The 23,354-nt window shown below is 38.6% G+C and overlaps 1 protein-coding gene across 3 annotated transcripts in view; it reads right to left on the bottom strand.

The window, feature by feature from the left end:
* knockout (Stork-head domain-containing protein knockout) overlaps window positions 1-23,354 on the bottom strand; it is a 112,161-nt gene that overhangs the window by 40,185 nt on the left and 48,622 nt on the right. For all 3 annotated transcript variants that reach the window (XM_003698352.4, XM_012493245.3, XM_086911623.1), the window contains exons 2-3: window positions 15,934-16,191; window positions 44-239 (exon numbers count right to left, since the gene is read on the bottom strand). In XM_003698352.4, the coding sequence (XP_003698400.1) occupies window positions 44-239; window positions 15,934-16,134 (397 nt within the window). In that variant the 5' untranslated portion in view covers window positions 16,135-16,191. The remainder of the gene's footprint in view (window positions 1-43; window positions 240-15,933; window positions 16,192-23,354) is intronic.

A 23,354-nucleotide genomic window follows, 5' to 3' on the forward strand; every position in this document is an offset into this window, starting at 1 on the left:
ACCACTTTCTCGTGTAAATGAGGAGGGGAGAAGAGGTACTTACCGAGGCAAGTTATCGCGTGATCGGCCGGTGGTCGCAGGACGTTCCTAGCCCAGGCTGCCCTCAACACCTCGAGGGCACAGGGTGGTCCGCCGACCATCAGCACGCCGGGTGACACGTGGCCCTTGTACCTGAGTTGCCGGGTTGCGTCCACCAGGGCTGCGTTCCACCAGCATTTCGAGTTCGCCTCCAAGAAACTCTGAAACGAACCAGAAAACATTTTACGTTTCATTTACGTTTCAATTGCTACGTCTAGATTGAGAAGAATTTTATTATCTCGCTCTAAAAATTGATCACATTTCTTCCCCGCGTAACATACGAAATTTTCTTCTTATTTACCAGAAAACGTTTCAGGAACGTTTCATTTACGTCTAGATTGAAAAGAATTTTATTATCTCGTTCTAAAAATTGGTCGCATTTCGTAACATACGAAACAATTTTTCACAAATTGTCGATTACAAGGATCGTCAACGTGGGATATAACATAATCCAAATTACGAAAGATAGAATCTTAGGATTCGTCCTCTAGATAAAATACGATCGTGCGGTTAAGTGTTTATTGCCAAGGGGGGTCGACGAAACTGTGCCACCCTCGCAGTTTCCCTTCTTGGTAGTTACAACTCGTGTATGGACGGGCGCAAGCCATGATGGGGTCGAATGGGGCAGACAATGACCATAGACGAATGGCCCCCGCAGGATTTTCATCGTCTATTGCCCTTTTCCTTCCGCCTGCTCGCCTCTCCTCGAATTTCGTTCTCCCCCACGACAAACCCCATGAAATTAGACAGAAGTGTGCGCGAATCGATTGCTCGATTCTCTATGATTCATTGCGGTCTTCGTGCGGCTGCATTGCAAGCTCTTCGTCGATGTTCATCTCGATTCGAGACGGGAGGAGTCGCGTGCCAGCGTTAAATCATCCAGTTTTCGGTGTTATTATTCGAGTTTATATTATAGGAAGTCCATTTGTGTGATCGAAATCTTGCAAATGAATAATTGGACATGCTAATAAGCAGAATTAAATGAGTTTGTGAATGAAAAATTTAAATTATTGTATGATAAATAAGAACTCCTGTTAAAAATCGAATCGAGTTCCGTTACATGCATAAACTGATTATATTAACTTGTTCTCCAACGTGTTTATGTAAATAGGAGTTTTAGGCGGAGGATTCTACAATCGTAATAGAAAGTTGGTATTTCCTTATGCAATGTATTATATATGATACGTGGTACTCGTTCGAGAATAGCTGAGAAAGATTCCTTTTTTTTTTTTCGGGAAGAACGATTAGGATAAGAACGGAAAATGATGTTGTTTCTCTATCGTGAACACGGTTATTGCCCTTTTTGATTGATTCGTAGCAAGAATACGTTTCTTCCCAGTTATCGGCAAATTGAAACATGTTTGTCGTCGCTTATCTATTTCCTTTGCACTTTCATAAACATTAATCAAATATACTTTTTGATTTTAATGCACTTTCACGAGTTGCAACCTTGTTTAAATTTTATTTGCGATCTGGTTTAACGACACGGTTTGACGTATAATTCTGCCACGATGAAGATATAATTTAATTCTATATAGTTTCCTCGTAATTGATAAATTGTAATTTATCATAAATTGGACAGTCGCAAAAATCATCTCGCAAAGATGATAAAAAAATCTCAATTTTCATTCTTAAAATATTCTAGCATGTCGTATCTACTTTATATATTTTATATATTTTTTTTTAAAGTAGATTTTTGAAATTTTCACAATTTAACTATAAAAACTCAAGTTTTGCTACAATTTCGTTTGGAAAGTTATATTGGACAAAAATAATAGTCAAGTAATAGTGAAATTATTGAAAGGATCTTATCTTAAATACGAATTCTTTAACGAAATTCTTTTTCACTAAAGTTTCAAGTACGAAATAAAATTATTCTTCATCCTTTTCATACATAAATTCATTCATAACTCGCTTAAATTGAATTTGCATAAAGTATTTTTTGCCTAATATTGATCATTTATTATATGGCACTTAAAGCTTAGCATTTTGTTCTCTCGTCTATTTTTAATTTTAACGATATCGATCTCACGACCACTTTAGCACACGGAATACAGTCAAAACGTTTTACCCTAGCGTTTTTTTTTTTTTTTTGTCATGTCCTCGTCCTCTGTAACGCAGACTGTGCTAAAGGACCCTCGGTTAGGGATCGGCTCGCTGCACCTGACAGGACATTTTTCACTTCGAGCCCCGATTGAAAGCGTTCTTCTCCCCAAAACGTCACGAATAATCGCACCGTGTATCGAGCGTAATGGCACTTGTGCTCTCGAGGCGTGACTTTTTGCTAACAACATCCAATTCGTAACTGGAAAACCGTTTCACGCGTGTGTCGAAAAATAAAAAAAAGTATCTTCCGTTAAAATGGCTGCAAGTTTCAAATCTACGACAAGTAGAGATAAATTTTGTATCACGGGTAATTTCACAGTTAGGGTAATCTTAATGTAATTTTTAGTTTTTTAGGTAAAGATTTTTATTTGTGATAATGATATTTTACCAAAAAAAAATAATAATAATAAATCCAAACGACAGATTATGTAGATTATTCGCGCCTTCCAGCATTAGAATTGTGCATTAAATCGGCGCACTACGTAGAAAAATTTAATAAAATATATTGAATTAATGTATAATTTAATTAAATTTACTTCCACTTATTAAAATAAGCATGTTAAAAATTATCCATCTGTATATCCCGTGTTCAACTTACAAAAATGTCTATCTTTATTTACATGCATGTGTAGTAGAGGGGCTTAATTAATGTGAGTTCCTTCCTTCGCATTTGCATTATTAAAATGGAAACCGGAATAAGTAATTTACTCGGATTGTCAAGCTCCAGAAACTTTCAGGTTGGCAAGATATCGGTGTTCATCTCAGAAACGGGAAATATTCTTTCAAGCGAGTTTCCAAGTGAGTCCACTTTCGAAGTACCTTCACGTAGATTAATTTTATTCCTTTGTTAATTATTTTTATCGTGTTTGCACAGTTTTCGTACATATGATTCCAATTGTATGAATAATCGTTTTAAAATAACTTGCCTTTCTTTTCTATGTTTATTATGTCCGAAACACATGGTAGAATTTAATACTTGCTCCTCCAGGCAAATTATTTATTTCGAAAAATTCTATAGCAAGGATTCTATATATAAAATTTTTATAACGCTTATTAAATCATTACAACGTCAGTATTCCGAATGGAAAGGTTAAAAAACCCGAGAGAAGCATCAGCAATTCGATCTTGGCGATAATCACGCTGTAAAGATCAAAGGTAGAGCATTTCACATTTTATTAACATATTACTTAACACCGTGATTTAACGGATTTATCCGTGTCAAGGTGTCCTCAAGGTACGAAGACATGCGGATAACGCAATTTCTCGATGCAGTTTCGACCGGTCCCACGGGATACCGTTTAATCTCCTCCGTTCTTTCGGCAGGTGAAACTTTTTTGATTACGTCAAACCTTCCTCCTCTCGTCGACGATTCATGCCTCGTGCCTCTGGGGAACGAACCGCATTCGATTCTTTCCCTCGTAACGAGACCTCTTCCCAACGAAGATAATTGTCCCCGGACAATGATGAAGAAACGTGCAAATAATGTGTACATTTAATAACCAATAAATTAGTTAGTATCTGTAATAGAAAGTTAATATCTTTCCTTTCTATTTTTAGAATCAATTTATTCTAATAAAATTTTAAAATCACTTTTAGATATAGTTGGAAAATTTCTAAATTCAGATTTCGTCGATCTTTGAAAATATTATTTTTATATTTAAATAAATTTCGATTGAAAAACTATAATCTCGTTTAAATTCATTCATTGTCTGCGAGAACAATCGATGGCGCCTCGACGACACTTAAAATTCAGAAACTCCATTTTTCTTCGGTCGGTTGCACACGAAGAAAGAAAGCGATTTCTTTGCTAAGGATATTATTTTGTTTCTTTTTACGCTGTATTGCGACGCGCGTCATCGCTTTCTTCGAGTGAACGCGATTAATCCCTTAACACCTCATTGTTCTTCGACTTCGTGGCAGAAGAAACACAGTTTTTTCAGAGTTGGAACAATTTGATTCGATTTTTCTTTTACAAATTTTCAATTCTTTTGTAAAAAAAAAAAAAAAAATTAGACTTCTAATATTAATTATTTATCCGATTTTTATACAATTTTTTTTTTCACTTTATTTATTACATTTTCTCCGATTTTTCTCACGTTTTTTAAAGCTACCATCACTGTTAAATTCCCATCGCTGTTAACAATCGGTTTTTACAGCGTAATCGTGAGAGATCCTTCCGACAAATCGTTCTAAGCACGAGCTATGCGGAAAAGAATTAATTCTCAAGAGCAGGGTCCGTGTCGCATAAATTCGTCGCGATGGAAAAATGCATACGTCTGGGAATGAAGAAAACAGTCGGGGACCGTGTAAACAGTACGTAAATTCGATCATTGTTCTCGTCAAGCAGCCATTACATACGATAACACCCGGCAAAAAGGGAAAAGGAACAAAAAGTACGAAGGAACGCAGCAACTGCGATATACGGGGTGTTCGAACGAAATAAGAGGAAAACGAGTACTGCATGGAATTATCGTCAAATAGAGCAAATAGAGCAAAGAGTAGGGAAATTTTTAGGGTATTATTAATTAAATGCAGATTTTTGTCTTGGATGAATTATTCTATACTTTCAAGAGAATAATACTATTCTTTTTAAACGATTTTCATTATAAGAATTAGAGATCAATTTGTTCAATATACGTACATTTTTTGAATAATATTCAATCTCATCTTTTTCATTTAACGACAGCTCGTCATCTTAATTTTCGATCTTATTTCAAGTCAATTTAAAAATTATATATTGCTCGAATGTCATTTTACAAATTACCATAGCAATTTAATTTTCCGTCGAATTAAACCTCTAAACTTCCCCTTCCTATACCCCCTTCTATTACACGACAAGCATTCGAGAGCATCTTTGCATTCAATTTGCGGGCAAAGTTTGTTTTATTTTTTTTCTGGAAAAATGATCCGTTAAGTTTTTTACCCGATTCAGGTTGGAACACCGTGTATACACACACCTCGAAACATACACGAGGAGTGGAAAAAAAGAAAGGAGGGACGTGGGGAGAGGTTGAGGGCTCTTGCAATAGCGTTGCTAATCGGCTCGCTGTTCCTGTTGCACGTTACGTTTATATTGCTATTTCTTCGCCGGCAATGAACTTGCGGCAATTCACTGTACAGGGTATATACGGTCGTTGGCTGCCCACTAATTATTATGCAATGTGCTAGCCATGCTCTCGCGAGCATGCTTATCCTTTTAGAGGCTCGGTTACGAAAGGCCGTATGAATTCGCGACGAGCCGAAAGAAACAGACGTCCGATTATAGATTTGACAATGGCCACTTTTGCGTTCCGTTGGGGATCCTGTTTGTGATCGTTAGTTGAATGCCCTGCGTAACGAAGGGTGGATAATAGAAAGGAAACGATTATAGCAAAAAAGTAAGTTGTTTCAATTTTGAAAAATTTAGAATGTTACACTTTCTTTAAAAAGATACAGGATTATTTCAATCGAGAGATTAGCGTAAAACGGTGAAAGTGTAAGTTCTTTTCATTATCTCGTAAGAAGAAGAAGAAGAAGAAGAAAAAGAAGGAAGTTATGGTTATATATCCAAGTTTTAGATTTTAGATTACTTGTGCTTTACACTTGACACAGATTGTCGATCGAGCCGATCAATTATCCGTTCGTTCGAACGATGACAAGAGAAACTAAAATTTGATAAACTGTGACGAAAGTGTTCCTTTCTAGATCCTTTCAAGGAGAGCCGGTCTTTTCCTTGAAATCGTTGGAAAGTCGATGGAAAATCGAGATATTCTGCTCTGTGTGTCGGTTGGATACACTTTCAGATCTGATCGGTGTCGAATTTTAATCAATAGTCCTGCTTCCCTCCAATGCCTGCGTGGGCACGCACGCGGTTCGCTAACATAAATCACGATAACATAATTTATATGCTAATACCGCGAACGCAATGCGGATCGAGGGGGTACCTAACCGGGTGTAACTACGTACCCGACATTGGCGTCGATCTTCCACCGTTATCGCTTTATCAACCAGAGTTGCTTAATAAATTTACAAAATGGGAGCTTAATCCCCGTTCTCCTCTTATTTCTCATCCTTTTCAACATTGGATTCTAACATTTTTATATAACGTATAATCTCTGAATCTTTAAATTTAAATTGGTGAATTCGCGGAGAAAGAATTTGAAACTGAAATGAAAAGAATCTCGATCGATTGTTCGTTTAACATCTGCCAGAATTACCTCCCTGAATGTTATAACGTAAATTAACTATCTTTCCTTAAATTTAAACCGACAATAATTTTATTAACAAGATTTTAAAATTATTTATAATTTTATTTCCTAAATATCGTGTGTATAAACAAATGTTCTTTCTTAAAATTTAAACCAATATTGTTTAAGAAAAAAATTTGATTTCTAAATTAAGCAACTTGCTATAATCCGACGTGTCGATCGTGAATATATTTTGCGATGGGAGACGCCAATGGGATTGGCGATAATCCTGGTTGTTTTATGTCATCGTAAACACGTAAAACTGGGGGATCAGAATTCAGAGGGATGGAAAGGCACGCACGTTCAGCGGGGAACAGGGATTACTTAATTTTTACACAATTAAATTGGCAAACAAATAAAGGAAGACACTGGCTGAAAGGTGAATGGGCATCCCGCGGATAAACAAGTTCTTGCGCTGAGAGATAAAAGTCGCGTCTGTCCACGGCCATATTGATTTACGTCAACAGCTACGAGATAGAGACGAGAAGAAGCAAGTGAAAATTTCCTTTCGATAATCGTATCTCATAGAATGTCTTCTTATTTTGCCGAAAAAAATAAATAATTTCGATAACGATAAGTTTAATTTTATAATTAAAAATCGTGAAGATCGTCATGATCATTCTCTCACAATTATTCCAACCATATTAAAATTATTATTAATCGATGCAATCTAATTTACATTTATAAACAGCCATCCTATTCTTAACAACGATTTCCTCATCTTATCAATCTTTCATCTGTTTCGAAAATACACCATATTTTATAAAAATACCTTTCCAGAGAAACCATCATCACGTATACATTTTTTAACGCTCCACCAACAATTGCTCGAACACTTGGCATTAACGCGAGTTTACAGAAGTTAGTTACGTTTCCACAAGATCGTTCGACAGAATGATGCATTACACCGCCACGGGGTGGCAATCTTAATCGTTGGGAAGACTAGAACCGGACCACAACCGCCTCCTTTTTCTTAAATTAATATGTTTAATCGTGGAGCCACCTTTTCCTCCCTTTCCTCCTCTTTCGTTTATCGTCGTGCTCGCGTTGTAACGGTAAGATTAGATACGAAGTCGATGCACGTGAGACTCGTTTGTACATAGTCGATCGGAAGCCGGGATAGGCTGAACGGCATATTAAGAAGCGATCGCGCGATTTGATTAATGCGCTTGGAAATTGTATGTTTGATGAAGAAATTTGCTGGCAATTATCTATCTATCCCCCTGGCCGTTCTTAATCGAACCCCGTCCCTGTTCGTCCGATAGAAAGGGACAGGTGTACGCGGCGTCTGGTGGGAGGGATGGAGACGCGTTCGAAAGTTCTGTTTAAAACTCGTCTCGTCTGTTTACCCGGTTTATTTCGCTTTCTTGCGGCTCTTAAAACACAGGTCTTCACGGTCTTCTAATCGGTCGGAGGAAAAAGTTGGCGTGAAGTGAAATGCAATAAAAAGGAACGATTTTCCGGGCGATATAAAGCCTTCCTTCTCCATCATTTTTCACCGCGTTTTCGCCTATATAGAAACGTTCCACGATTTTACGATATTCCTCTCAGATGTATCTTTCGATAAGTGCGATATTTATACGTGCTTGTGGTTCGGGATCGATTGCAACCGGGTATCCTCATGAAATTCTAGTTAATCTTATTTCATCCTTGTCGAAAACGACGATCGTAAAGAATGACAGAGTTTGCGTAAAAGGAATAAAAAAAAAAAAGAAAGAAAGAAAAGGAAAATCCGAGGATTCGAAAAGACTTAACGCTTTGTTATATGAGTGAAATTTCACATTTCGTGCAAACGGTTATTTTCACGGTTTCAGCTTTTAAAAGCCAATTACTCTCGGTGAATAAATAGATCGTAGAGAACGACGAAAATTCAGATCGTCTGGAGAGTCTTGTTCTAAATAAGGTGAACGAAGAATGCCAGGTCGTAAAAAAGAAGAATTAAAAATGCAATCGTTTGTAAAAAGGTCCACTAATCCAATCCAACTCCAAGAGGGAAGATTCTTTTGTAACAAAGAAGAATAATTACTTCGTCGTCTTGCTCCAAATGTTCCACGGGAAATGTTTGTAATCAAATATATATCCTGGAGTCTGGACTCCGGCGAGATTCTAAAGAAGTGAATGTAACGAACCGGTATCCTTGGTTACATTGCGGTTATGGGCGGAGAAGGCCGGCACAAAGCACAGTGTTTTTGCGGCGCTGGCAGAAATCGCCATGCGGATGGAAAGTGTCCGCTCGATTGCTGCATCGGCCATCTTCAAGGTAACGTGATCAACGTATCGTAATAACGGTCATTTAACGACAGATCCAACTTGAAAAATCTTTCCCTCCTTTCGAACCGATCCAGGAAATTAGATCCTAATTAGAATCGCCGCGTGGACGAGCTAGACTCCAAAGTGTCCCTTTTATGGTCCTATGCTACTTATGCAACTCGCCACTTATGCAAATTAGGGAACAGTGGACCGTTTTACGCGGAACCAAAATCCTCATCGACGTGCACGTCTCCAGATCTACGAGCAGTGATCGGTTGCAGCTCTGAATCAACACGACCAGACGATAATAACGGTAATACGAAAGGAACACGTTCATTTGCATTTCTTTGAGATCCGTTACGGGGTTCGGGAAGTATTATGATATCTCGTTTTACGCATCTCTTTACGCATTTCTTTTATCCTTATTTTTATCTCGTTATTAATTATTCTATTATCCAATCTTGTACGCATAGTTACAATATAAGTGTCGAATATTCGAAATTCTTATCTTATTATTCGCTATGAGGGATTTATTCCCTATGAGTTTATATCGGGTCTACAACTTCCATCAACGATCCCATTTTCCCGCAACAATTCTGGGTGAGAAAGAAGAGTGATAAGAAATTTGAGGCAAAAACTACGAGTACTGACTCAAATGTAAACGACAGGAGGTCGAACTTCTTGCTTATCATGATCCAAGAAATCGAGAGTTAGGATAAATTTTGGCGTAAAATAAAGTGTCCTTCCAAAAGGGATGTATACCATTATTCCACTTATCCACCCCCTCTCTTTTCTCGAATTAAAGAGACGTATACACGGATCGAGATTTACCGCGCGTCGCATTCCTCCATCTTCCTCCCGAGGCAACAAGCTTGCGCAAAACTTGGCCGAGATATATGCGGCCCATTGTATTGTTCGCGAGAGGCATTGTTGCTCAAACTGACACCAGAACGGTGGAGAAAGAAAGAGAGAGAGAGAGGGCAGCACCGTAGCTAGCGCGTATCAGCAGCGATCCTAAATCGCCTGGGGCCTCCGTGGTCCACGGCCGGTGTAATCGAGGCGTTTCGCTCGGCCGAAGGAGGAGCGGTGCTCGCTCGAGGAGGACGTCCCTTATCTTTATGCATATTTCACGGCGCTTTGCGAACGCTCCGCGCGGAAACGAGGAACTCGGCCGCGTGTGCATTGCATCTTTACGACTCGCCGCTTATACAAACCCCTGAGAGCAAAAGATCGTGCACGTGCGCGCGCGCGATCGAACACCACCAGGCCAAGTCGTACACGCGTTTCTCGATACTTGCTCCACCGGTTGCACCGGAGAGAACACTATTTTCAGGATAGTGTCCAGCAACTGCCTAACGAGGCCCCTTCCCCACCAAATTATCGTCTTATCGCGTTAAACAGGATACTTCTCCGATTTTGAAACAATTGTGATCCTTTTTTCGAAGATGGAAGATGGATGATATAACAAAGATGATATTTCTCGAGAAATTAATTCGATCCCACTTCGAATTTAACCCTTTGCGCTCGTATTTAAGAAGATCCCTGGAATGCAATTATACATATATTTACTACTAACGTAACTAATGTAATGATGAAATATAAAATGGCGAGTGCAAAGGGTTAGACTAATTGAATATATTTGGCGTTAAAAAACTGGCCAACACTCGTGAAAATAATGTTTCTACAGAGACGACCGTCGTAGTATCGAGCTCCACCTGTCGCAACGGTTCGAGGAAACCCGATCCCAAGTGCTACCAACTTGATCACGGCGAGATCACCAACTTCTCGACTACACGTGTAAATACAATTGCCGGTTAATACAATTTTCACGAATATTCGAATTGTTAGAGGTTAGTCTCGGGATAGTAGACCTCTACCCGTATTTCGGATGCGAGGCACACGTGGAATGTGATCTACGCGCGTCTTGCATGTATAATGCGGTATGCGGTATACTGTTGCGCAACGCTTACGTAAACGTAGGCATCAAACGATGGCGTGGATCGTCTATCTGTCCGAATTTCACGGCGTTATCCTGTTCCTGGCATTAATTTTCGACCGAGCCGACCGTTAACCGGATGTCGCTCGAGTGCATAAACAATCGAGGTGTTGCACGAGTATACGGGTGTTTATCAGCGAGTTATGCCCACTTGATATTGTACATCCGCGTGGGATACAAAATTTGCATAGATCGATAGAGTAGGGTTTTTATCGTTGACTCGCGTGGAAGCTAACGGTTTTTAGAAATTTCTTTTCGTCGGTCGATATTTTTATCGTTAGTCTGTATAAATATTGCGTATACAGACGTTAAGTCAAAGTGTTAAGCGTATCGAAAAATCCATAGCTTGATTCAATATCGAGTCGTTCAACGTTTGGTTTGATTCGTTCTAAAGAACGAGAGGATAATTTAATTCGAATCGTTTAACTGGATGCAACTTAGAAGCTTAATCAATTCTGATTAATTTTATTAAAACACTTTTTTCACGATTTTAATAGAAAGTCACGGAATATAAAATAATCGTATTCATTGTGAATAGTTTAACGATAAATTATTCCACTTGTGCTGCACGAGAATTTATTCGAAATCCTGTGAATTTAAAGTCTAGAGGAAATTCATTTTTTCCAACTCGAACACACTTTCTCGATCCTTCCGTCGTGATGTTTATATTAATCCGGTGGTTTTACTCCTATTTACAATCCATTTCCGGTTACGGTGGTACCAGAGGTAACACGATTCCTCTAGGTTGCATCCAGGGCTGGGATTGCGCGTTACCGTGTGGTGTGTGTATGTGTGTGTGTATGTGTGCCCGCCTCAAGATCGTGTTTCACGTTCAAGCGGAAAACGTATCGCAAATATGCGTGTTCCTGGCATAATATCCGCAATAAAACGAACCAAGGTTTCACTCCCTTCCTTCCTTCCTTCCCTGTGTGTAATGGAGTACGTTGTTTATGCATCTACGAGATTCAACGTGTTTATAATCAAACGGGAGAACATTGTCTCTCGAGATGTGACTCTTATCGTGGTTACGTGTTACGACATTGTTCTTGTCGTATCGGGTATAGAATAGAATGTCTTATTTAATGTGGAAGGGGAGAGAACGGAGAGGACTAAATAATAGAAAATAAGAGAGACTTGGAAGGAATCGGATAGAATGGAATATCTTCCCGATAAAATGATAGTATAATTTTCAGTATTTCTTTTTTTTTTCTTTCTTTCGAGATTCATCCAATGTACGTAAATTTCGTGTGGATATTTACGTTTTTGTTTCTAAAAATTTGAAATTTGATTTGATCGTGTAGCGTTGATTTTATAATTTTTATATGATTTTCTTTTGCCAATTGCGTCATTTTTCTATTCGATACAAAAGAAGAATTGTTTAGTTAAATGTCATGAGATAGAATTTCATGGTGGAAGATTTTTATCTATAAAGGCTTCGATAAAGTTTGCCTTGACATCGATCGCCAAGGTTGGCTTGATTACGGCCACCCTCTGTAAACTCTTCACCCCTTGTTAGCCTCTAGATCACTGAAGGTTCGAGAAGTTGACTTTTCTCTTCCACGATGGAAGAGATTTTTATTCGTGATGAAAAGTCGCGAAATATTTATCTTCGTTCGTAATCTCGTCTTAATCTCAAAATATCTTGTTTCTCTATTCAAGGAATTGTTATTTATTGATATTATATTTGATTTTTTTAATTATCGCTTCATAAATAGATTTCTAAGCTCTTTACGTATATTTTATAGAGTATAAAATAACATATTATCAAATTAGATTTTTTTATCTGAAATTAAAGCGCGAATAGAACTACATTTTCGACGTTGGTTCGAATTCGACAGTCGTGGCGATAGAAATATTATTAATGAGTTCGAGTTTTCGTTATTGAATAACGAAATTATTTCTATTCGTTAAGAAATTGATAGAGAGAAGGAAAATAGCGATAAAAATAGAAATGGAATTTCTATTTTAACGGCATTTCATTGTGATACTTGTCTTGACAAACCGAGGATGCATCACTTTATTGTTAAAATATTGCACAAAATATAGATTTTTAATATTCAACAAATTTTCTGTTTTTATACGTAAAGATACATAAAATATTATAAAACGCATAAAAGTTTTATGCGTTAATTCGCGCGTGAAATCATTTTAACTTAGCCAAGAAATTATTACCGAACTGATGGAGGAAATCGTGTGGAGTTGGAAAAAGAGGCCTCGGGTGCAAAGATTCTCTCGTATTTCCTTAAAAACGCTTGCTTCCAGATATCCATCCGCACACAGTTTGTCGCACTATAGCAAAATCGATCGTGCGCTTAATGCACGTTGCGCTTTCACTCGGCTCGCCGGGACAGGTTTAATTTCACATATCCGATCATTTCACAGATATTGCTAATTACAATACCCCTTTATTTTTAAACGATTTCTAAGCGATTTTAATACCGGTAATGTCTTAATAATTGGCCGAGATCGGGGGGGAGAGAGAGGAGAGCGATCATCTGGATCGATGGTAGCCAATTACCGCGTGTAATTGTTTGATTTAGAAGGTTTGTGATGGAATTGGGAGAAATTTACGAGAGTACAGAATCCGATGTTTATCTAAATCTATCCCCCCCCCCCGAGTTTTGCGGGATAATAATATTCGAACAGCAGGTGCACACGTGGGCAGCGCGAGATGGAATCTTTTCAAGCGGCGAACAGCAGTTGGATCGTTTTGTACATACGTCGATAATATCTCGATGGAACAGTGAGTCACGGCGAACAATAATTAACGATGGCGATAAATATGCCGGTAAACGTTATTGTGAAACGATAACGCCGACTGTAAATGTAGCAATTTCGAGCGCGGCTCTAATTAGCCTGACAATTATAGTGCGTTGATCCAATTCACCTTAAGATTACGTTTCCCTTATCGAGACCGTGCACGACACGGTTTCACACCCGGTTTCTTCATCGGGTCGATCTACTTGTGGCGTTCAAATTATTTTTACGCTTTGCAATCAGGATCGAAGCGTGAGAAATGCGATTAATTTTTCCATTTTAATAGCTTTGACTCATTTTATCCGAACTTTTGGAAACTTTCATCTTTTCGAGTGATTAAACAATGGTACTCATCTTGCCAATAGATTTTTCATAGTTAATTTAGTTTAAATATGATATTATTGGCAATTTTGTAAAAAGAAACAATTCACTACGCGAATTATTTTAATGATGCATCATTACTTAATATGTTTTTCATTTCATTAAAAAATTCTATAGAAATAGTTTAACACTTTTATAACTTAATTGCACAATTATATATTCCAAATATATATATTCCATTTCATTAAATTAACATTTATAACATAATTTGTAGAATTTCTCGAATCCTCCTGCTCCAATTATATCAATATAGTTAATTGAATTAATACGAAAAAAAAAAAAAACAATTTATCCAAAACTATAACAGAGATTGGCTTATAATCATCTATCTGGTTCATCGTGTGTGGTAAAGACTTGCGCTAGATCGAGGTAAACACGCTTATTCATGCGACACTTTTTTTGGTTCAGCGTTTAAGGGAAGAGGGGAAGGAAGCTTTCATTGGGGTGCGATCGTGCGGCGATATGCAAAACAAGAGAGGAGGGTTGCCGATGTTATTATCGTTCGCCCTTTGACGATCGATCCTTCCTCTTCCTCTAAGTATGCCTCGAACATCTGCCTACCGTCAATTTATCAATTTAACAAGTTTTCATCCTAAAAGATCCTGATGACATCTTCTCCTTTGATCTTCAATATCTTAACTTCTCCTCTGATCTTGTAAAAAAAAAAAAAAAAAAAAAAGGAATCCTCGAAAACCTTTGAAAAAGATAAAAGGTTTTAATCGGATCGATACCTGTCCATTGATTATTGATGATTCATTCCACACGAAAAATAAGATTCGAATTATTCTGAATTTTCTCGATTACAATATTTAGAAAATGAAAGCGTCGAATTCGATAAGTATAAGTTTAATCATATTCTTTTCCAATATTCCTTAAAACTCTCACTTTCGAATCGAAGTTTCTCGAACCGTTTTGAAAAAAAATTCTTAAGACTTTTGTTTAAACGACTCTGCAACCATCGAAAGCAGCAGGTGTTAATAAAAGAATCCTGTTTGAAAGGAAGTTTCTTGCGCAAGGGTGAGGTAGTCACAACAGGAAGTCAAAGCCGACACAAAGATATCATTGTCGTGCATCGAACGAATCTCGACTGTTATCGCCGCTATTTTCAACAGCTACGAGGAGGCCGTGGTTAACGTTCCCTTCGAGGGGCACTCCACCCCCGACGAGACCGCTCATTGAAGAACCGAAGAGCGCTCTTCTCTCGTGCAAAGGCGTGGTCCCAATTCGATTCCCTTTTCCTGCAAGCGTGAACAACCCCTGAACAGAGAAGAGGAGAAGAGAGGAGAGATTCCGATCGATAAAAACCATCTATCCGCGCGTCGATTCGACGAATTGTTTTTACGAAAAGGAATGAAAGATGAGAGAGAGAGAGAGAGAGAGAGAGAAGTGTTGGAGTGGTTTTGTCACGTTCAATGCGGCGTGTAAACCCAGTGCTGTGGAAAAAAGAAATATGGAAAGGTAGGATTATGACGCGTCGAATAGTTGACAAGAAGACCATAGAACATCCGCCACTTAACTCTTTTGCCTGTGGGGGCCTCCTCCCCTCCCCCTCCCTCTGTTAAAGTTGGCTCGCGAAATTGCTCGTAATTCATATTGTCTCATTCCGGCATAACGGTGCATCCAATCAACGCCAATCTTCGCTTCGGGAATGCTGAGTTGTAAAAAAGGCCGGCGACTAGTTTGGAAGAGGTACATCGTTTTATCGTACGTGGTACAGTCTCGTCCAACAAGACACTCTTTTGCTCCTCCTGCTTTTTTAATTTAATCGATCAAGGCATCGAGAAGTAAGATTCTTTTAAGAAAAGAATCTTTCCGTTCCTCTGATACATTAAAAATTTACAGGGCAAATAATTAATTAATAATGCAATCTTTTTAACGATATCACAATTCCCTGTAATATGAACTTAAGCACATTGTCATCAGTTATCTGACCGTGTTCCCAGAAACAAATTTCAATCGAACAAATCAACCGATGCAACCGAACGTCGCCATCGTCCAATCAGATTACCCCTTCTCGAAGTCGTAAATACCGTTCATATCCCATAAAAGGGGTACGAAAGTAGAATCGTGGCAAAGAATAAACGTAGAGTCGCTAAGGATGCGAAAAGGAATGCGTGTAATACTCGGGATAATACTCACCTGAAACAAATTGTAACCTTTATCGTACATCCACATCTCGTCGGCTGGATGCTCCTTGGGACTCTCGCGTTGGCTGGCGTTGAGGACCTGCGGAGGCGGGCCCCTGGTCAGCTGGATCGCGAGGGACCTTTGCAAGAGCAACAGGCATCGGGAGGGCCCCGAGCCCCCCGGGTCCGTCCCGTCTCCCAAGATCGAGGCCATTTTTCGGGGCCCGTTGCTAACGATTCCAAACAATCGGCGGCGGTGGCATCACGGGGACTGGAAAACAGGAAACGAATGAAGCGTCAGTTTAATGTTGAATAAAATACGTGGCGTAAAGTCAAGATTTTTTTATCTATTTCGAGCAGAGAGTTTTTGTCAAGATATATATGGATTTTCGTTTGGGATATTGCCTTTTTTTGATTAGATAATAGATGGGTTAAAAATACGTATTACTTTATCTTTAGTACGGTAGTATTTTTAGTTAATGGAATTGTATAATAATAAATCGAAAAGTGTGCCATGGCGAGGAAGTGGGTTCTTTAGTTGTGTTTGAGAAATTGTTTTTTCCTTTCGGGTTATTCAATTTGTTATAATATACAGTTATCTTTATAACATTATGATATAAAATATCCAATTATAGTGCGTGAAAAATTCTTTTAATATTAACAAGAAAATGAAATAAGACAATCTTAACTCTATCAGCGATACGATAATAAATATAGATTGATGGATCATGGATCATGTATTTCTAATATATATTTGTACTACGTATCGCTACTACGTTTTCAATTATTGGCTCATCGTCGACTTCGTAAAAATCGAACAAATATTATTCTCTGCGATACATAAAATGATGAAATAGCCACTTTTGAATTCCTCGAGTTGTTTCACCGATCGAAGAAATTCAGAAGGAAAGAACAGATGATCTACTACATTTTCAATTATTGGTTCATCGTCGACTTAAAAATCGAATGCTTATCGAATAAATATTACTTTCTGCGACACATAAAAGTGATAAAATAGCCACTTTTGAATTCCTCGAGCTGTTTCAGAAGAATTCAGAAAGAAAGAACCGAAGTTACAGATGATCGATTTTGCCGCGAATCTACGCACGGAGAGGTTTAGATCGATCTATTTTCTCGTTTTCGAGAATTATAACTTTGTCTATAACTACCCGTTTCCCCCCACGATAAACTCTTATCTACGATTACGTGGAGGAACGATAACACTCGTCGAGTACTTCGTGGTACCGTTATCCTCGTTTCGCGAAACTTTCGCGTAAACTCGAGTGCTGTGCATACTATCGATACCGCGGATGGACGGCCGCGTTGGGCCAACACTTTACTTACATTACTCCTGCTTCGAGGAATAACTTTACCGTTTAAACACGGATCGACGGCTCGCCAATTAGCGCCTCTTCAAATCAATTAAATATCGCGAATCGATTTGTAAAAGGTCTTTCTCGGGGACCGCGATGCGTTTCGACTTATGCTTATCGTTTCCCTCAATTAGCGCCGCTGCAAACCCTTGAAATAACTGCGCTTGCGTAGAGTGTTTGCTGAAAATACGAGACAACTTCGAGGGAATTGATTCTGAACGAAAAGAAGAATTGAAGATTAAATAGTGCGGATTTTCTTCGCGTTTAGTTAGACTAAAAAACTTTCTTCGATTACGCTCCATCTTTCGTAATTAGGATAACTTTTACAGGTTAAAATAAATATTTCGTTTAAGTTTTGAAAAGTGAAGAGAAAGAATGTTCGTCTCGGGATGAAAACGATCGGTCGAATGAAATGTTTGCGTTAACGGGGAGAAAATGATTTGAGCGAGCGAGGCACGAAGAATAATACGTACGAAAGGAAACGTTAATTTTCAACACGACACGTTTCGATTCACCCTTCTCGTTCTCGTTACTCATTTCCTGCCTTCCCATAAGGCAACGTCACGTTTCTCTTTATTGTATCAACAACCAGCACGTCGTCCGCCTAATTGATTTACGTCCTCCCCTCTATTCTCCCTTTGGTCATCAGCAGGCCAGTGAAGGAATCCCGTCCGCAGAAATCCACGTGGGAGCAGGGGTGTACACACCCTCGAAAGGTTTCTGGGAAGAATTATGTGCGGAGGGGCCATGATTACATCTGCGCAAAGACGCGAAAAAAATTGTTTTCCCCGAAACTGAAAACTTTGTTGGAGAAATAATTAATTTCAAAACTATTTCGCTCTCGAAGGAGAAGAGAGGAATATTTTGTCTTGGTTTCTTTCTTGCGCAATAAATTTGTTTTCGTGTGAGTTAAAATTCAATTAGCCTCGCGTTCATTGCGAATTTCTTTCTCAATTTATTTCCGCCTTTCTCTCGGTTTAAATTCAAGATTACATTGGAAGGCCAATGTTTTTAAAAAAGAGATATTGAGTTTCCTTCATCAATAATTGATAAAAGAAAAACAATTCTTTAAAAAGTTACATCTCCAAAAGGAGTAACGAAGGTTGCTCAAAAATCTTAATTTTCATGTATAAATGAATTCTTACGAATTATTCCAAATCACCGAGATATCACTGAGAAAAGTCAAGTTAAAACCGATAACATCGTTGAATTATTACAGAAGATGGAACAATTTATTTATTTCTTTCTTTCGTTCCATAAAAGATATTATTCTTCTATTCTCTTGAAAAATTCTCACCAACTCGTCGATGCAAACAACGACACGAAACGAAGGAGAAAATAGCTATCCACGGGTTGAATATTATATCGGTGTACGAGCAATGTGCCAAGGTACACGTTCTAAAATGTCTAGATCTTTTCGGTGAAAACGGGACGGCTGTAAATTTGGCACGGAAGCCCGGCAATTACGGCCGCATCGAATTGTGGGGCCCGGAAGGAATCAACGAAGTAATCTCCCGCCTTTGGCAACGCTCCAAGGCGCGCTCGATCCAGACAATTCCTCTAATATAGTGTTGCAGTTTGCGCCGCCCCCGAAGAAATTGGACCGAGCGTGGAACTCGTCCGCGGATATTTTACCTCTTTTTCACCGAATTGAGAGGTCACTCGGGGATTCGTCGTTCTTGTAAACTTTTCGAAACGCGGAATGCAATGGTCGAATGCCCTTTTCACCGAATAATCGATATCATCACGGAGAGGAGAATTCTTTTCTCGTGCAATTTTAGAGAGGAGAGTTTTATTATTTATTATTTAAGTAAAATAATCAAATCTGTTAGCTGAATAAATTTTTGTTAGCTGTTTTCTTGATCGAAAGGAGGAAAAGTCAAATTTAAATTGTTATTAAAATTTTGAAATCAATATCGGGAGGAGAATGGATAAAATTTGAATCGAATAAAGTGAATTTGTTTTATTATTTTAAGGAAATGTCGCTTTTTTTTTTCTCAACCAAACATTATTATATCGAGATACGTTACGGCAACATGTAAGATTGAAATAATATGCATAATAATTTCGAATTGCCAGCCGTAAAATTGAACCAAATTTATCGAAGAATAATTTTGCATAATAGCAATTTGTTATTCAACTTTGTTGTTGCTCGATAAATCAAACGAAAAAAAAAAAAAAAAAAAGGAATTTTGCCAGAAACTTTATCGTATACATGCCAAAAAAATAAAATTAATATCTAGGAAGATTAATTGGCGTGAACGATTTATGCGGAATCATAAGTGGATTCGCACATTTCGTTGGATGTCGAGAAAAAAAAAAAGGAAAAAAGGGAAAAAAATTTTAAACGTGGCGAGGAATACGCAGGTGTTGTTAATGGAACAATAATGTAACTTTCTCAGTATTCAATTAGCAGACCGTCCATCATAATTTATTATCGTGACGATCTTGAGAACAGGCGAGAACTTTTTCTCTCCTCTCCCGCGATTGATCGTTAGAAATGTAGATGAATATGGCGGATAGACACGCGATCTCCGCCGGTTAAAATTGTTTCGTTACCGTTTTTTTTTTTTTTTTTTTTTTTTTTTTTTTCCCCTCCCTCTTTGCTCGATTGTGATCGTTTCACCTTGTACCACTTTGTCTAGATCGGCCGAGGAAAAAGAATCGGAAAAATTTTAAGAAGGGAGGAGAGAGAGAGAGAGAGAGAAAAAAAAACTTCCTTCCTTCGAGCGTGATTCATCATCGACACATGCAACTTTTCTTGTCTCGCGTATAATATACGTTCGTGCTCTTTTTTTACGGATAAGGATAGAGCTAAGGAAATAAAATCGATCGATACGTCTGCAGACTTCAAAACGAGATACGATAAACTTTTATGATTCCAATACACCAGTTGGAATGAATGAAGGCCGAGGAGTGATGTGGTGGTGGAGAGAATGAATTCGTTTCAGCGTGTGATTCATCGACGAAACGAATTAATCTACTTGGCGAAAATTAATCATTATTTTTTTTTTTTTGACTTTGAAATATTACAAATTTGGAGATTTAACTGAATAAATCAGAGAATGTGAATAATATTTATTACTTTTTTTTTTTTTTTTTTTTTTAAATATTATTTATTCCCACTTTAAAACTAGAAAGAGATATATATTTTGTATACGCCAGAATTTTATTAATCACTTTAAGATAAAGGAAAATTGACGATCGGTGGGGAAATTGTGAGGAAAGAAGGCAATGTCACTGACTTCGTTTCACCTCGTGCCAATTTTAAAGAGACATCCGGTCTCGGCTCGCGCTGGGCAGACTTCCTGCAGTGTGAGTCATCGGCACCGTGTCTTTGCATTGTGACGGATCTCATTAAGGCGACGTCAGTCATGTTAGCTCTCCTGTTAACCGCAGGTCCCTCCAAACTGACCATCCAGATCTATCGATAGATCGATTCCAAGATCGTTCAACGATCCTTTCCTTCCTTTACCAATTTCTGTCGCGCGTGCCGAGAGAAAGTCCATTTACCATCCCATTTTATCAACTCTATCTTCCACGAATATCATTCGAATAAGATAGAAATTATATCGACAATCATCCATCTATTTCCAACGATTCTTTGTAAACGTAATTTGAAAACGAACTTCAACAAGTTTGCCTATCGTATCTCGTCGATACGATCACTTTCCAGTTTCGGAAAGAAGCCGTTTATTCGCCTCTCCTCCTCGCAATGGAGCGATTTAAATGCATTCCTTACGTCGTTTGCTACGCCCGTTTCCCAAAGGATGCCTTCGTCTTATCGAAGAAAGTGATTGCTTCGTTCCGTGAAACGATTCCTTCGATATTTTCCTCCACTTCCTTCCTTCTTCTTTCCCCTCCAAGCGGAAAAATAAATCAAACAGTGATGCTTTCCTTCTGTATTCTCCTTCGTGCAATGTAATCGAACGGATGAGCTTGCGAACTAATAATCGGGACGATCAAGATCTCGCGGAGATCTCTTTCCACTGGCTCGGATATCGTGGGTGGATTGCTTGTTCCAGTGTTCCAGCGGTGAAAAAGTAGGACGCACGGTTCATCTTCCATTATCGTGTCGAGAAAGGCAACGAGGATGGATCAGATAAGCCGGCTGTAATTTCTTTCTTCTTGTTTCTTCCACGTTGAAAAGAAAAATTGAACGTGATAATTACTCTTTTAATTGCGGCCCGTACATCAACGCTACATCTCGCGCTTTTATTATTACAGGCTCGCACGATCGGGTGTCAACCATCACGTGGATCTTTGCAATTCTCGTTCAAGGCCGCGTGGATGAAATAACTTGCTTAAGCGACAATCGAATCGATCTTTTCTCAAAATCTGGAGGAACGAATTATATTGGAATCTATTTTTATTGCAAGAATGATTGGTTAATTGTAGATCGATGAAAGAATGATTTTGTCCCATTACTGTATTAGAAATTGAATAAAAAATTATTCAAATATCCTTAAACGATAATCCTTAAATTTATCACACTGTCTGGAAAGCCTAATCTAAAAACGCATAAAAAACAAAATATAAATTGGAAAATTATTAAAAAAGAGAATTAAAACTAACATTGGTCGAAAGAAAACGAAAGAAGATCTGGCAATTTCATCACAATCACCTCGTCATTTTATCAATTAGTCGAAGGAGCGGATTTACAGAGGATGAGCTCGCGATTGCCCCTCGAGAAAATCACTTTAACCTTCCACAGATGTTCTCTCGTGTTACACGATCGTGCACACACGTACAAGCTGCGCGCATCTAAAGATGAATAATAGCTGGGATCGCAACAAAGTTGAGCCAGAGAATCGTGGCCGGCTATAATACTTTTTAATTTTTAATTTAAGCGCGGTTTACGCGTGCATATAAATATTTGTCAGGATTTCAGTGTCCCTCGTCCACGAGCGATGGCTGCTACCGCGAGAAAGAATATTTGCACAAGCAGGATTTTTACGACGGGATAAATCACCGAGGCGCTTTCGATCCGTTGTAACATCAATTTGCCACTCTTTGTCGTTATTCATCCATCTGCTCGCGTCGAATAGATGGCGTATGTATATGTGTGGAAGACGCTAGAAGCGAGTCTAGAAGAGGAGTCTTGCATATATTTATTCCGTTGCCACGGACCTTTTGATGTAGCACCGACTCCATCGTTGAATGAGCCTCGTCGAGCGCGAGTCTAGAAAGCACGTCGTCGACCATTCCTCCTCGTGTAAAACGCGTATAACGGATACGAACCGCCCTTAATGGAACGCCAAATAAAGGCAGACCTTTCCTAAAGAGAAATTAGGTAATTAAAAGCGAGTCGGATGCACCGGCGGATGCACCCAGGCTGTAATTTTACCAAGATTACCCTTTCGTTCCGCGCGGCAAAAGTGTTATGGCCGGGGCTTCGATTTACAAAAAAGTGGACATGACAAAAAGTGGTATCGATTATCGAGAAAAGAAAAAAAGGACGAAAGTGAAGAAAATCTGCTTATTTAGATATCGAGTAACTAGGTGGTAAACACTAGTGAAGCGAAATAATGGAACGTCCAAATATAATAACGTTACATATCTCTCACTTAATGCGACTAATCTACTCGAAAATGAAACGTGAAACAATTAAAGAAAAGAAGGGTCATCGTGATCGATCTCTTTACGTGAATTTTGAGAAGAAGAAAGATATTTTATTATAATTAATTTTAACGCGAAAAAATTAATCGAGAATCATTCTCAACAACGAGATTCCACACGTGTTCTCCTTTCGATTATCCGTTCTTCTCCCCTCCGTTTTATCTTCCCTCAGGAGCGAAGCCGGATTCGATCCTGTAAGAAGCGAACGAACCTTGTAATTTTCGAATTTACGATCCTCCTCGCGGCCGATGAACAAATGTTTCCATGCCCTCGAAGGGCACGCTTGTCTGTCCGCGCGTATCATTGAGGGCGCTTTCGCTAAATTTATTATTTCGAGTCGAGGCGGCGAACGAAGCGGCAACGCAACGTTTTCACATTGAATTCGACACGTGACTTCATTGTAAGCAATGAAGGAAGAGCAGCGATTCGAAGTTGCGCACGA

This window comes from Apis florea, unplaced genomic scaffold (genome assembly GCF_048593485.1).
Source record: "Apis florea isolate Af1SG1 unplaced genomic scaffold, ASM4859348v1 contig_3326_pilon, whole genome shotgun sequence".
Classification (NCBI taxonomy): domain Eukaryota; kingdom Metazoa; phylum Arthropoda; class Insecta; order Hymenoptera; family Apidae; genus Apis; species Apis florea.